The 14,459-nt window shown below is 41.5% G+C and overlaps 1 protein-coding gene across 3 annotated transcripts; it reads right to left on the bottom strand.

The window, feature by feature from the left end:
• Positions 1–1,764: 1,764 nt before the first annotated feature.
• mtcl3a (MTCL family member 3a) lies at positions 1,765–14,447 on the bottom strand. 3 transcript variants are annotated; one of them, XM_085177464.1, is made up of 8 exons: positions 13,568–14,447; positions 13,171–13,338; positions 8,862–9,164; positions 6,507–7,052; positions 6,165–6,244; positions 4,124–5,951; positions 3,262–3,297; positions 3,057–3,179 (listed from the first exon to the last, which is right to left on the bottom strand). In XM_085177464.1, the coding sequence occupies exons 1-7, from the start codon at positions 13,988–13,990 to the stop codon at positions 3,280–3,282; spliced, it is 3,366 nt and encodes a 1,121-aa protein (XP_085033590.1). In that variant the 5' UTR covers positions 13,991–14,447; the 3' UTR covers positions 3,057–3,179; positions 3,262–3,279. The 3 variants fall into 3 exon arrangements, with proteins under 3 accessions (XP_085033588.1, XP_085033589.1, XP_085033590.1); XM_085177462.1 differs by lacking the exon at positions 3,262–3,297 and having other exon boundaries at positions 1,765–3,179; XM_085177463.1 differs by having other exon boundaries at positions 3,055–3,297.
• Between the last annotated feature and the right edge of the window lie 12 nt (positions 14,448–14,459).

The following is a 14,459-nucleotide window of genomic DNA, read 5'->3' as shown; positions in this document are numbered from 1 at the left end:
TGAAATACAGATTGTTCTCTAAATTCTTTCCCTCAGTGTTATTTTAATCAGCAACAGGATAAAGAGCACTGGTTATATAATGGTTTTAGCATCTGGAAACCTCCAGATCTGACTACAGGATAGCACAAGTGTGCACTCTTGCCCAACCTTGACATAGTAAAACAGGGTCGACAGCCAATATGGTCCTAGACTGGGCAGGTCAGAAGAGAATGACAATATTTATATTTATATCAGCCCCTGGTAGGATTTCTGGCACCACAACATTGTCGCACCTGTTATTTCAGTCAGCCTAGAGTGCAAGGTTTCAGGGTGTGTGAGTGTGTGTGAAGTTGCATAACTAATGCATTTACCAAACAGAGCCTTGACATTCATAAATAGCATGGGACTTTTCATGTTTTTGTGTTTAGGCAAGTAAAAAATAAACACAAAAATGCATATTTACTCCATGTGATGGAAACATATTTACAGAAAGAAATGTGGGAAAAAAAACTGCAAAAAGAAAAGGTGGGAACAGAAGTGCTTACACATTGACATTATAGTGTTTAGTGTCAGACAGACAGTTCCTGATGTCACGTTGCTCTGCACTCACAGGAAGAGATCACAGTGTTACCAAAGATCTTGGCCAGCAAGATTGAAGCAACTGGAGCCAGACAGTCGTTTGATTCTGGTGCTTCATCTCTGTGAGCTGAAACGTCATGCACTGTGACTTGATTTCTCTCACATAAATATTTATGCGCAGAGTCTGACCAATGTCCAAAATGTACTAAATTATTGCTCATAGTGAAAGGATAAGGTTTGAAGACACATGCAGCCTGGGAATCAGGCATGGGTTGATTGCTGAGAAATAAATTACTCAATGTCTGCCCTCTCCTGTAGTTTGTGTTTTGACCTAATCTACCTATGATCTTCTTTTTTCTCTTCTTCTTACCCTCACCACCTGCCAGTCACAGATGCCCACTCTTTCCTGCCTCTGGTTGTGTCAGACTCAGGGGAGGATGAAGAAGAACCCCCTGTTAAAAGGGGGTTGTTCCTCCCCGCCATCGTCATGAGTTTACTCACAGGGGATTTTGTGATTGTTGGGCTTTTCTCTTGTGGAGTCTTTGATTTGCAACACATAGTGCCACAAGGCAACTGTTGTTATAAGTCATTGCTTATACATATTTCCATCCATTCGCTTCCGCTTATCCTTTTCCTTGTCAGCCCTTGTCATAGGGCGAGAGGCAGGGTACACCCTGGACAGGTCGCCAGTCTGTCACAGGGCCAACAAACAGGGACAGACAACCATTGGCACTCACATTCACTCGCACATTCACACCTATGGGCAATTTGGATTAACCAATTAACCTATCCCCACAAGCTGCATGTCTTTGGACTGTGGGAGGAGAGAACCCACGCAAACACGGGGAGAACATGCAAACTCCACACAGAAAGACCCCGGCCTGATGGTGGAATTGAACTGAGGACCTTCTTGCTGTGCGGCAACAGTGCTAACCACCGTGCCACCGTGCTTATACATATTTATCATATTAAATAGGTCAAATAAAAGGGTTTGTTTATGGGACTAGTCAATTTATTATTTTCTCTATTCTACTGTATAATAACACGCCTCTCCTATTGTGTTATGTTTGTCTGTTGCTTTCACAACACGATTTAAGCTGTCAACAATTTTGAGAAACGTCGCTAACAACAGAGCATGACAAAAGCACATATAGCATATCCTAGATATATTACAGGTATATTACAAAGACACTCTGACATGTCATGTGAAAAGAGAAGCAAAATCCTTATGTTTATTACACAAAATGAACAGCAAAGGCATCACTTTCATGATTTACCACTTTGACTCAAAAATACTGTACTACTCAGCTGAGTAATGTCCTGATATGTGACCATTCAGAATTAGGAAAAGTAGAGAAAAAGGCTGTTCTACGTCTTTCATATGCATTGTTAGCCATGTTATGCAATTAAGCAGGAGCTCAAGAATTTGTTTTGACAGAAACTCTAGAAAACATCAGAAGTGGATGGACAAAAGAAATGTAATTACAAACAATGCATTTAATTGAAAAAAAAAAAAGAAGGAAATGTTGAATAAATCAGCCTTTGGTACCAAGTTATAAAAAAACCTCACATTTAACCTGTTGATATCAAGTAAATGTTCTTTTTGCTTAGTAAAGAAAAATTAAAACCACAAATAAGTGTAAAGCAATGTGTTTTAGTCACAGGCAAGGTACAATCCAGGCATGTACTGAAGATAGTGATCAAGAAGGCAGAAAACTGACACTGCTTTGTTTGGGAGAAAGTAATGCTAAAAGAAAATCCACCATCTTTATCTCTGAAGTCAACATGATGCTACATGTTGTATATGTAATATCACACTTTGTGCTAAAAAAGCACATAAACACAATGCACGCAAAATACAAAATAAAGTACATTGTAAACACATTCTTTTGGATTTTACTTGGTTTAACCACTTTATCATGAATCAACATCACTTTCAATGTGTAAATACAGTTTATATATCAGAGTGAGAAGTGAAGTGTCTGTTGTTGACGGATTAGCAAGGCTACACTAGTCAAAGCTAGAATCCAGACCTGAGCAGAGATTATCCTTTCAGATGGTTAATATAAATAAATAACACGCCGGCTGTGTTATTCCTTGGAAGGTGATGTATTCAACGTCGGATGTAAGGTATGATTCCTAGCAGATTAATCAGAGCATACTGCTGAATTACTGAAGCTGCTTCAGACACTTTCTTACCTTTCTTGGTCAATTAGGCTCCACTGGATACCATACATTCTAAGAGTTTGCTGATGAACTCACAACTAAAGCACTTCTTAGTCTGTAGTAGCTAAGAGGCAGTCTGGATTTTTATATACACAACAGTAAAAAGCAAAGGTTCAAAATTCAGAGGTTATTATTCAAGGCTTCTGGTTGGTTCGGTCACACAGTGAAGATCAAATGATGATAGTCTCAATGTGAAAGGCATGTGAGTATGTAAAAGAAGAGGAGAGCTTCTGAAGGGGAATGGATGGAGGCACAACAGGAGTGGTAGAGGGAGAGGACGAGGTGGAGGAGGACGAAGTGGGGGAGCGGCTGGCCCATCGCGAGGGGAGACGACGGTTGGCTGGGCGGGCAGGTCTTGAAAAGCTCTTGTGGGTGGAGGAAGGCTCTTCATTTTCCTGAGTGGAAAAAAATGAATTAACATTTAGGATCATCACACCGTCCTGTCTTCAATCAAATTCACACACTTAGATACTTTACATTCTGTCATGTGTTCCATTAGTTGTCTTCTTGACCCTAGGGAAAACAACAGGCACATTTCAAACAGGAACACTAAAATAAAGCATTCTTATGTGGAAAAAGTCACACATGGTGGTCGAGGGAAAAGTGAAACTGAATATCTTACATATGCTGCAGTTGAACCGATTTAAAAGCACTTCAGAATCATCGTGGGTAGTGCTCCTCAGTTGTGCCTCCAATTACGTTCTTTTCACGAGGTCAAATAAAACTGGCTGATAATTGCACAATTTCTTAAACATTTGCATGACTTGAAAGAAGCATAATCACTTCAGCTCACTCCACTCTGCAATCTGCCAAGGGCATTTAGTCAGCTGGTTTCTTGCAGATACTTCTGTAATTTCAACACAAAGGCCAGAAAAACACTTCCACTATAGAACCATTGAAAGATGAAAGACAAGCCAGTGAGGGTGAGCAGACCTCCCTTTTTTAAACTTTATATACCACACTGCCAGTTCCTTTTGTTAAGAGCCTTTAAGCAATGGAATGGCCCAGATGCCCAGATTATAATGGAGGCTTTGGCCTGCCTCTGTCTCTTAGCACATACCAGAAATAAACAACATTCCCACTGGAGCTGTCCTCAGTCAAGGGTAATTGCCTAGTGTTTCATAATGGAACAGAACAAAATGTACAACTTCCTGGTCCATTGGTATAACTGGCCCCAAAAATATAGTGTTACTTAAATAGATTTTGTTCAAACTTAAATACACAGTTGCAGACTTTCTTCAAGTGAACTTTCTTTATATTAACATCTTCATTGTGAAGATCTGCTGAATGAAAAAAGCATTTCCATTAATACAGCATAATTCTGTCAAGCTCCACCCACCTGCACTACAAGCTGTATCTCTTTCACACCACTGGCACTGTGGCTGCTTAGCTGTGCATGACTGGGGTGCATGACTGGGGCACTCTGTGTGTGTCTCAAAGTAAGAGGTAAAGGCAGAGGGTTCACATTCAGCATGTCCAGTTCTGTGGCGTTCTTCTCATGTGCAGCACTGAAGAATGGGTTAGAGTTAGAATGCATCTCGTTCTGTTGGTTCTGTTGTGCCCGAGCTGCACTTTCATAATTTTTCAGAATTCTTTCAACTGCTCCATAGTTGGACCTGGATCCCTCAGGCCTCGGGTATGCAGCAAGAGTGAGGGGTTTCCACGGATGGTCATTCATTATTCGAGGCCCAGGTCTGGAGGAGTCAGAATGGCAGGAAGACCCTGAAACATGTCTTGGCTGTGCCGTCTGTCTTTGTTTGTTCTCAGCAGACAGCTGCTGGAGTGAAACAGCAGCTCTGACTGGCTGAGCCTTTGCTCCATGGGGATTCTCTTTCTTAGAGCTGGAATCATCCACAGTCTGAGCTGGCTGAGTACTTGCAGGCAAGACCGGTTCAGAAAAAAGACCCTCTGTTGCTCCTCTGTGTTGTGTTTTCTTCGAAGGACTGCTTGCTGTTTGAACTTTGTGCTTGACCTCACAATGGTGTGCAGGATTATGAGAGGGTACTGATGCTTCCCTAAGAACAGCCTGTGGTGGAACAGTTGAAAATACAGAAAGAGGTTCTTGCTTTATAATAGCCTCCTCTGGTTTAGTGGTGCATCTTACTGACCTTGGTTGGACCTCAGGGTTCTGTATTGCAGACTCTGAGACAGTTGCTTCAGGATGCACACCCATGATGCTAGTGGTTGCATCAGTAAAATGTGGCTCAAACTTAGTCTCTTTGGAAGGTAAAACCTCAGATTCTGTATGGACCGGTTGGAAACCCACTGAGCTGGTATTCGTTGCATTAAGACTGTCTTCTCCATCTACCCCACGGCCCATCTCTGCCTGAAATAAAGTTCGGTTGAACTCAGCTGTTTTTTGTTCCAGCATTATGTTTCTTCTGGATCCCTGAAGGTTGGGGCTGACAGGTGAGGACAGGAGCAACTCTACAGGTAATTCTCTGACAGTTGGAGGTGTTTGTGCCTCAGCACCTTTTAAATTCCCAACACCTGGACAGTAATCTGAACACAGATCTTTCCTGGCAGTCCGTATGTTGACTTCAGAGAAGCTTTTCTGCACAGATCCATATGTGGACAACTTACTGTTAGTGAACGTGCTTGTATCACAGGACCAGCGGTTATGGCAACAGGCCAAATTACAGTTAGAGTTAGCAGGCACCGAGCACGATGCTACCACACCATCTACAAAAACCTTTCCTTCATTTTCTTGTAGCATAGCCCCAAACTTCCTGACAATGGATGGGCTGCTACACTTTCTGTCCACTAAAGCGCAGGGACTATGGCACTTCTTCACAGTTGATATTGGAGATTCTGGGATGTGCAGTTCTGTGTCCGGATGGGTGGGACTGCTCAGATTCCAGGAGGAGGTCCGAGGAGGGATTGGTGGGGCTGCTGTATCCATTTCAGAGTGCACTCCATGGCTTGTCTGTGTGTTTGTGTAGCCATCTGGATCAGTGTTATTTGTTGTCCAGGATTCACTCAGCCCTTTTTTTACTTGCCAGGTGTTACCTGGAGACAAAGTGATCCAATTTTCTCTCTCCAAGGCCAGGAGATCATCGTAGATCTGGCTGAGGTCACAAGGAGCTTCATCCACATCTAGGGGCGTTTCATTATGGCCAAAGAGTATGTCACTTTCCTGAGATAGGCACAGAGATTCAGATCGATTCCTGAAAGCAAATAAAGTGTAAACTGAGTCCATTATCTTTCTACAAAATCAATCCAGACAATTTACATCTGAAGTTTGAAGAGAAATGTCATGTATTTACACTTTGCAATAAAACAAACATGGCATTGACACTATGTACATGGTGAGCTTCAGCAGACACAGATTATCCTACTCCTATGCTGGTGCCAGAGTTAACATAAAAACAAGGATTTACCTCTTATCTCCCTTCTTCTTTTTGATCTCATCCTGGTAACTACAAAGCTCCTCACTTACACGGGCAATCTCTTTGAGAGCCTGAAACAGACAAACGTTGCAGAAAGAAAGACAATGAGACAAGATGAATATTGTGTAATGCCAGAGTATTTTATCACTAAAACCTAGAGCTGGTGGTATGGCACATAAAGAGGATTATCTGCAAAAGGTCACCAAGTGATGACTAAAATACAGGTACAGGGCAGAGTAAGGGTATACTGTTTAACATCAGCAGTGACAAATATAGTGTAATATATCTAGTGTTAGAGTTAATAGCAAATTAAAAAATAGATAAAACCCTCACAGCATTAAGAGCAATCGTATTCGTCTTCTTGTCACTGCCGTCGCTCAGGCCTCTTTCCTCATTGCCTTTACAAACATTTTCCTTTTTTACTCCACATTCTGGGGCTCCGTGATAATCAGCATCAAGCTCTGCTGTATCCACATCTTCCTTATTATCAGTGAGTGAGCTTTGCTGCCAAGTCCCTGCAGATTTTAATACATCCACAAGCTTAGGTTGTGAATACTGGCTCCGAGCAAACTCATTACCAACAATAAAATCACACAGACTGTCTTTCTGGAAGCAGGTGGAGTGGTGACTGTTTTTGTTACCGCAACCACCATCAATACTGATGCTTCTGTTGTGATAAAGTCCAGGTAAAGACGGATGTCTGTTTGGTTCTGACTGACTGCTGCTGCTGAGTGGCTCCGAGTGGTAGTTATCGCTGAGAAGACTCGACCCTGTGCTGGTGGAGCGGATGCTGAGTCTATGCACAGCATCACTGGCGGCATCCGGTCTGCCACTGTCCAGTCCAGGCCCTGCTCGCTTGGTTCTCACCTCACAGTACAGCTAGAGATGAGAAGAGGAAATAGAGGTCAGAATTTACACAGCTATGTTGACAGACTTTGTTAACAGGTTTCTAATAGTGAAGGAAAGGCAATATTGTTATTAATCTAGGCAAATATTTCATTTAGAATGGAAATATTTTTGAAAAATAATATCTGTAGTAAGATTTTTTTTATCCAGTGATATTATTAGTTTAATGACAAGAATGCATCTTTTAACAGACTAGTGTGCTACAGCATACTCCAACCTCAACCTTAGGATGAGATTAAATATCACAGATAAAACAGTTCATGAAAGGCTCAAGCAGTGCGAAGACTATAAATGGCACCATATGATTATACAGTAAAATTCTGGATCCACTGCTTATGCATAATAATAACTTCACGTTAAATGATGAGAAGTCAGGCAAGAGAGCTAATGAACATTTTTAGACCACAGCAGACTAAAGAAAATAACATTCAAAGACTTCTCTTAAATAACATTGGATAACCTTTGGCCTCCTACCATGGAAATCTTAAAATAGTAAGCAATTCATACCAACTAGGCTCCCTTCCCATCATGCAATGTCTAGATGGGACTACTGCGCTTTAGCCTTCTTTATTCCTCTGTTGTTTTCCTCTCTAATTTTCTGGTCTCAAGGGGGCAAATTAGAGCCACATGTTCTTTTCATAGCAAATTGTTCCAGTGCTTTTGCTCTCTGTCCAACTACTTGGGTATAAAAACACTAATCTGCTTTTCTGGGCATGTCAGGTTTCAATCCACTTGTTTAATTTCTCAACTTTATGTAACTACATAAAAATAAAACAACATTTAAACAAAAATAAAAATGTGTATAGTGCAAAATAGCAGGATGGTAAACGGCTAGTAATGTCTAGTCTATTGTTCTAATTCAGCAGCCTGATTGATGTAGGGGCAAAAACTGTTTAACAGGAGCGTGACCCATGAGCGAATGGTCCTGTACCTTTTTCCCTGACTGCATAAGTGAAAACAGACTGCACAAAAGATGAGTGGGATCATTTGCAATGCCCAGACTTCTGCAGATGCAGTGCTTGTTGTAGATGTCAAATAGTGTTAGAAGTGAGGCACCAATGACCTTTTCTGTTGTTCTCACATAAACAGGTATACTTCTGAACATTAAAGATCAAGGATTTCCTAAACTTGTGTTCAATTAGTCAATTTGCACTTTAGAAAAGTGTGAATAACTTCACACCAAGGTGGGACCAATTGCACCATATCAGCACATTCTATTATCCAAATAGAAATAAGAAACCAGTAATTTTTCTGACTGCTGCAGACTTGTCTAACATAGATGTTTACATATGGAGGAGTTCATTACTGCAGCACTCCAGGTCACTGACAGTCCTAATCACTGCCTCTCGCCTGTCTCAGAGTCCAGAGGACTAACAGAGCGCTCTAATTCTTCCAATGCCTTTCTTTCCTCAAACTCCGTTGTAATGATTGGGGAGGATGTTTTCACACAGTTGATGGTGAACAGGATGTGAAGGAGGGAAGTGTTACACACTGTAGCAACTATATGAAGCCATACATCATATAATTTCCTGTTATGGATGGACAATTAAAAGTGGCTAAGTTAACTACTACTCAAATACTACTGTACAACTTTTGTAATTTTTGCATACTTGATGTGATGTTTCACTTTTTCTGTGATAAGCTTTTGTTGTTGTTGTGTTTACTGTTATATAAACGTGCTGCAAAACAAAATTGCCCTGACTGTGACTGTAAAGACAACTTTCACCTTTAACCATAAATCCAATGAAATGTAGACATACCTTCACACTCAGAGCATCTTACCTCTTCTATTTTCTTCTGCATATCCTTCAGCTGGCTCTCCCACTCCCTTCTTTCCACGTCAAACCTTTCCAGCAGCTCAGCTTTCTCTCTCAACCAGTCCTTCTCGCTGTGCTCCAGGCGGCTGCGCAGGTCCATGGCCGTAGAATATGTATCTGCCAGGATCCTCTGCTGCTCTTCCCTCTCCCTGCAGGTTGTCGATGTCTCACCGTGCTGTTCTCGAGTGCACCGTGAAGCTGAAGAGCAAGGTCCTGCTGCTGACTGGACCCCTCCACGTACCAATCCAGCAGCCTCTCTACCCTCCAACTGAAAGAACCAGACAGGGAGTGCACAGTTTGCAGAGGAGGAGAAAAAAAAGTTAGCAGGGAGATAGAAAGAAAAAGAGTGGGAGAGACATTGTAGAAAACACTCGTGATAAAGGATAAATTGCAATTGGAGAACCAGAGGATGAAAGCCAGATGACAAGACATGAAGGCAGGAGTAGGAGAAAATGTTAAATGTGGAATTAAGAGAATGAAGGAGGGGCAGGAAGAGAAGGTGGAGGAAGTGGGGGAATAATACACCATGGGGATAAGTGTGAGTGGGTTCACAAGTAGGAAGAGAGAGAAAGACAAAAAACTGAATACTGAAAATATCCTGTAAGAACCCATACACAGGTTCATAGGTTCAGGGTTCAACTTTCTTTTCTATGGTACTTAACGAACACAGGATACAGTGCAGGATATGGCATTTTCACACACAGGAAAATATGTCTGCAGATGTGACCTCAGTCAAATGACAGTCTGGTAATCCAGTTATTTGTGTTAAGATGGTTTTTTAACACAAATAAGGATACAACCATGATTCCTTTCAATCCAAATAGCATTGAAAACATTACTAATATGCCAATCTTATTGGATTCAATTTGAATTTTCTGTTTTAATTAAATAAAGGTCCTTTTTAAATAAGATAGGATGGGCATTTCCCCTGGGATTTTCCCTGTTGAACAGCCAAACATGGACACTGAAAGTATGTTATCGAATTACTGAGAATGAAAAGAAATCTCGCAAAACTATGAACTGTAAGAGAAGAGGATAGAAAGAGAAAACTGACTTAGCCTGAAAATAACAAACACTAGAGCACTGGTGGCCTCAGTTTAATATAGCAGTGTTGGGGAAAACCCATCTGATGTAGAGAATGTGCTTTTTTACAGAACCAAGGATAGGGGGGTGTTTCAGTACACAGATCTGTGCATTCCATGGCAAATGTGCATTTTTGTTGCTAGTAAAAAAAATATGGCTTTGGTGCTGGAAAGAGCCCAGGACAACGCCTGTGCATACAGTATATTAGTGTGCCTGGGTGTGTGTGCATGTGCGAGTTTGTATGTAGTGTTTGTTAGAAAGAGGGGGAGAATGCATAAGCTTGCACAAATGCGTTATTTCAGTGTCCATCCGCACACACAAACCAAAAACCTCGGTCATGGTGTTATTTTTGCCTGTGGCCTGGGATCAACAAATTATGGAGTAGGAAAACAAGTCAACACAATCTGCCTGTAGCTCTTTTCAAAATTCTCCACAATTAGAGATGGATGATGATGGGTGCTGTCCACACTCTATTTAAACATCTACATGTAAACAACTTGTGAAAATACAGAAATAACATGCTTGGAGTCACAATAAAGAGCCAAGCAAAGTTTTCAATGATTGACAAAGGAAGTCAAACTGTCTTATAAAGGAAATACTGCAGGAACATGTAAACAGAGACGCAGATTACCAGCATTTCTTCCAGCACAAGGAAACATACTCATTCACATCCTTAAATTCAGTTTTGATACACAACCTCCAACTACTCTTGGCCACCCTGATAGTCACTGTATGGCACACAGGGTATATAAAGGTAACTGTGTCACCAGGGTGACCCACTATAAATAGCGAACACACAGCTTGTACAATGTTACATTCCAAGGGGAGGCGGGGAGCTGTGGTAAAGGGAAAAGGGAGCGTTGGCTACTAAAGCAGAATGAGATGTCTCCTAGCTGCCAGCAGCATTCATAAATCAGTGGCATGCAGGGAAATATGCCTGGAAATATCGGGGCTAAGACCTCTGCCTGGGACCCTGGATGCTTCTTTGGTATCTGGAAACAACATATAGCAGTTACAAAATACAAAAGCCCACCAAAGTAAATTATGTGCCTTTAATATATGAATATATGAGCACAAACATACAACTGCTGATAAAACACTGCAGCCCTTTATTTGACTCACTTTGGCCTGGAGCCCATAATCTCTGGTACAGCAATTAATCTACAAAACATATCAGTGAAGCCAAACTTTAAAAAAACTACTCATATGGCTAAATCTCGCAGCTTCTTTATGATTCAGAGTGACATGTATAAATATTCTTCATTTCATTACTATAATAGATTGTCATCAACATGATCAAAGGTCACATTCAAAGCGCCCTAGCGATTTCTTGCCCTTTAGTACACCATGTGTTTGCTTTGTCTCACTAAAAAACTGATACTTCTGCTTCTGGCACAGTGAAACCAACATGTTGAAAATGACAGAGGAGTTTGTCACCCATGCTGAAATTGTTCACATATCACTTCAAAGTGAAATGAAGCTACACCCAGTTTGCGCGGCTGACTTCCACTCATTGATTTGCATTCATTCTTGTCAACCTTTGTGAGGTGTTTCACAGACAACTAACATTTGTTTAGTTCAGTAGTTCACACAGAAGTGAAAAGAGTGAAACAAACAATAGACCCCCCCCCCCCCCCCATTTGATATGCAAGGTAATTAGAAGTCTGCAAGTCAGTTAGTAGAGTTCTCTGCTGTAAATAGTTTGGATTTGGATCTTTAAGAGCGGCCTTATTTTTACTCTTGGTAAACATGTGCCCAAAAGCATAAACTGTGGCAGGATGAGGCATCAAGACAAACAACTACAATGGAGTAAATCTTACTCAGCATGTCACATTTCACTTTTGTCTGTTTGTGCAATCCATACAGAAAACTGTGAGTGTGCATGAGAGGCAACATTCTAAATACTCTCATTTGACACAAACACAAAACGCTATGACACAAACTACTATGAGGCCTTTGCAAACATATACCAAGGACAGACACTGACAGACACCTGTGCCAAAAAAAAGCTCTCAGGTGGCAGGTAACTGTCTCTAATACAGATAAGTACATTTACAGCATCTTGGTGAAAACATCAGTGTGTGTGTGTGTGTGTGTGTGTTTCTCTGGTATCATGGTATGCTCTGCAGAAACTGAATTGTCTTTCTCACACTGGTTCACTGAGCTTTACGGACACAAAGCAGAACAGTAAATGTCCGTTTTTATTTGGCTATTTTTCAACCACACTGTGAAAAGGCCCTGGGGGACAAAGAGAAGAGCTGAGAAGTCACAGTCTGCTCTCTACTCACATACAGAAAAGCTACATTATGATAGTTAAACCAATGTGTGTGATCTGACAAATCCCTGGAACTTAGTTTAATTCTAGTGTTATTACTTCTCAGCAGTATCATTGCAGCAACCCCTTAATTTCTATCACCATGTTATAGAATTTAGGAGATTCATGACTTCACTCAGAAGGAGATCAATCAGTTTAAAGTCTGTGATAGGAATGATATGGGGCTCATCTAGCAGATAAACTGCTGCCATCGCAACATCACAGAGAAACTACAGCTCCAACGAGCAAAAAGACATGCAAAGCAGTCAGCGTGCAGTTAAGTCTTAATATTAACAGAGTTCACAGCATGAAAAGTTTTCATCCTTTCTTTTGATCTACAAAGGAAGAACAAGTCTCATAAGATTTAGGCATTAAAGCAGCCAAATAAATCCATCTTCTGATATAACCAGAAAAAATGCTAAATCCCTAAAGCCACACTGCTTTGAAGAATAGCTGTGAATGGTCATTCAAGTGATCCATACAGTGCCCAACACAGCATGGCACTGGTATGCAAACTTAACTTCAAGTAGTTTCTGTCCTTTTTCACCACGTTTAACAATAGCTATCCATTGCCAAAACAGGCTAATGTTTCATTTTCCCAGAGCCAGCAGTTGAAAGCCAAGTTTGGTGTTGGTTTCTGGCTCGGTGGGAAAACTAAGTTTGTCTCGTCCATGCAAATCTTTTGTCTGAGCTGAGGGTTGAGTTGGATAGAAGCCACTGTGACTTATCACCCTGCCATATTGGCAGCAAGTCCAATTTACACCACAATGAATGCCAGCCATGCGCAAACACAAGAAAATATGCAATTATTAAAATAAGATGTGTCTGTGTGTGTACATATATACTAAAAATAAAGTCACCATCATCCCTCACTTACCTGTGCAATCCTGCATTTAAGTTCAGCTTTCTCCAGCTCCCATGCACATCTGTCTCTGGTATACTGCAACTGGAGCTCTGTTCTCTTCTCTTCTTCTCTCTTCACCTCCACCTGCACTTCTTCTAAAACCGTCTTCAGGTCCAACAGAATCCTCCTGTTCTCCCCCCCCTGCAGGGAACCATTTTTTTCTTTTTACAATCACAGAAGAACTCAAAAGAAACGGATGTTTGATAATAGACAGCTGGTTACACAAACAAAAGATTAAACATTCAATTTCACTCCAAAGAATAATCTAAGAACATTAAACATTAAATACACCAATTTATAGTTGTGTGCTACTGACAAAATATTCGTATTTTAGTATAGCTGACAGACAAGTGGTAATGTTCTCAATTACTTGTATGTCAGCCACTTCTCTCAACAATGACTCCTTCTGGCGCATCCATTCTTCTTTGTCATGTACGTGTCGCTTTTTTAGATCCTCAAATTTCTTTTTTAGCCGTGTATGCTGGGCTTCCCGCTGCTGCTGCTGCTGGGGTTCTGGACCTGGCCACATTTGCCCCCTGTGAATCTCAAGCTGGGACCCCGCTTCACCCTCTGCACCTGCGGGGGAAGCACCGAGCTGAGTGTCGTAGATCTGACTGAAGACCGTGGGTGGGGAAGAGATCCTCCTCAACGGGTTGCGATTTTTTCCCTTGCCTCTGTCTGTCTTCTCCATCCTGGAGCACGGGACAAACTCCCATCCCTGAGAAGGGACGTATCCCCCGCCAGCACCGCCCCCACTGTGCAGTCCCGCGCCGTTCACAAAAGCGCTCCACATTTCTCAAGTGCATTAAAAGAACACATTAAAACAATAACCTGACTGGATCGATTGTTAGAGTACGATCACAAAGCAAATCTTTAAGTAGATCCATCGATTCTCCGTATGGGATAAGTAGGAAACATTTTTCAAATAGTTCGGCATGCTTTCTCGTAAACTCCAGCTACTTTTCAAGTGGTGACCAGTGGCAGAAAAAGTTATCCAAACCCGATCAAATCCCACGTCGGCCAAACAGCAGTGCTCGGGTGAGCAGTCACAGCAGCGCTCACGCAGGACGCTCGAGTCCCTTCCATATCTTCACTGGGGTGAAGTTAAGCCCTCATTCTGCAGCAAATCCCTACGGTATTTTCTCTCGCTCTTAAATAACGTGCAGGTTTTCTGCTGTGTCCTAAACCTGAGCTGTTTTTAATTTCACATGTTTAAAAAAAGAAAAAGAAAAAAATACATCCTGCGTCTCTGCCCCACACAC

Source organism: Neolamprologus multifasciatus, chromosome 11 (genome assembly GCF_963576455.1).
Source record: "Neolamprologus multifasciatus chromosome 11, fNeoMul1.2, whole genome shotgun sequence".
NCBI lineage: Eukaryota > Metazoa > Chordata > Actinopteri > Cichliformes > Cichlidae > Neolamprologus > Neolamprologus multifasciatus.
Note: the sequence above shows the minus strand (reverse complement) of the source record. Positions and strands in the feature narration are given on the sequence as shown.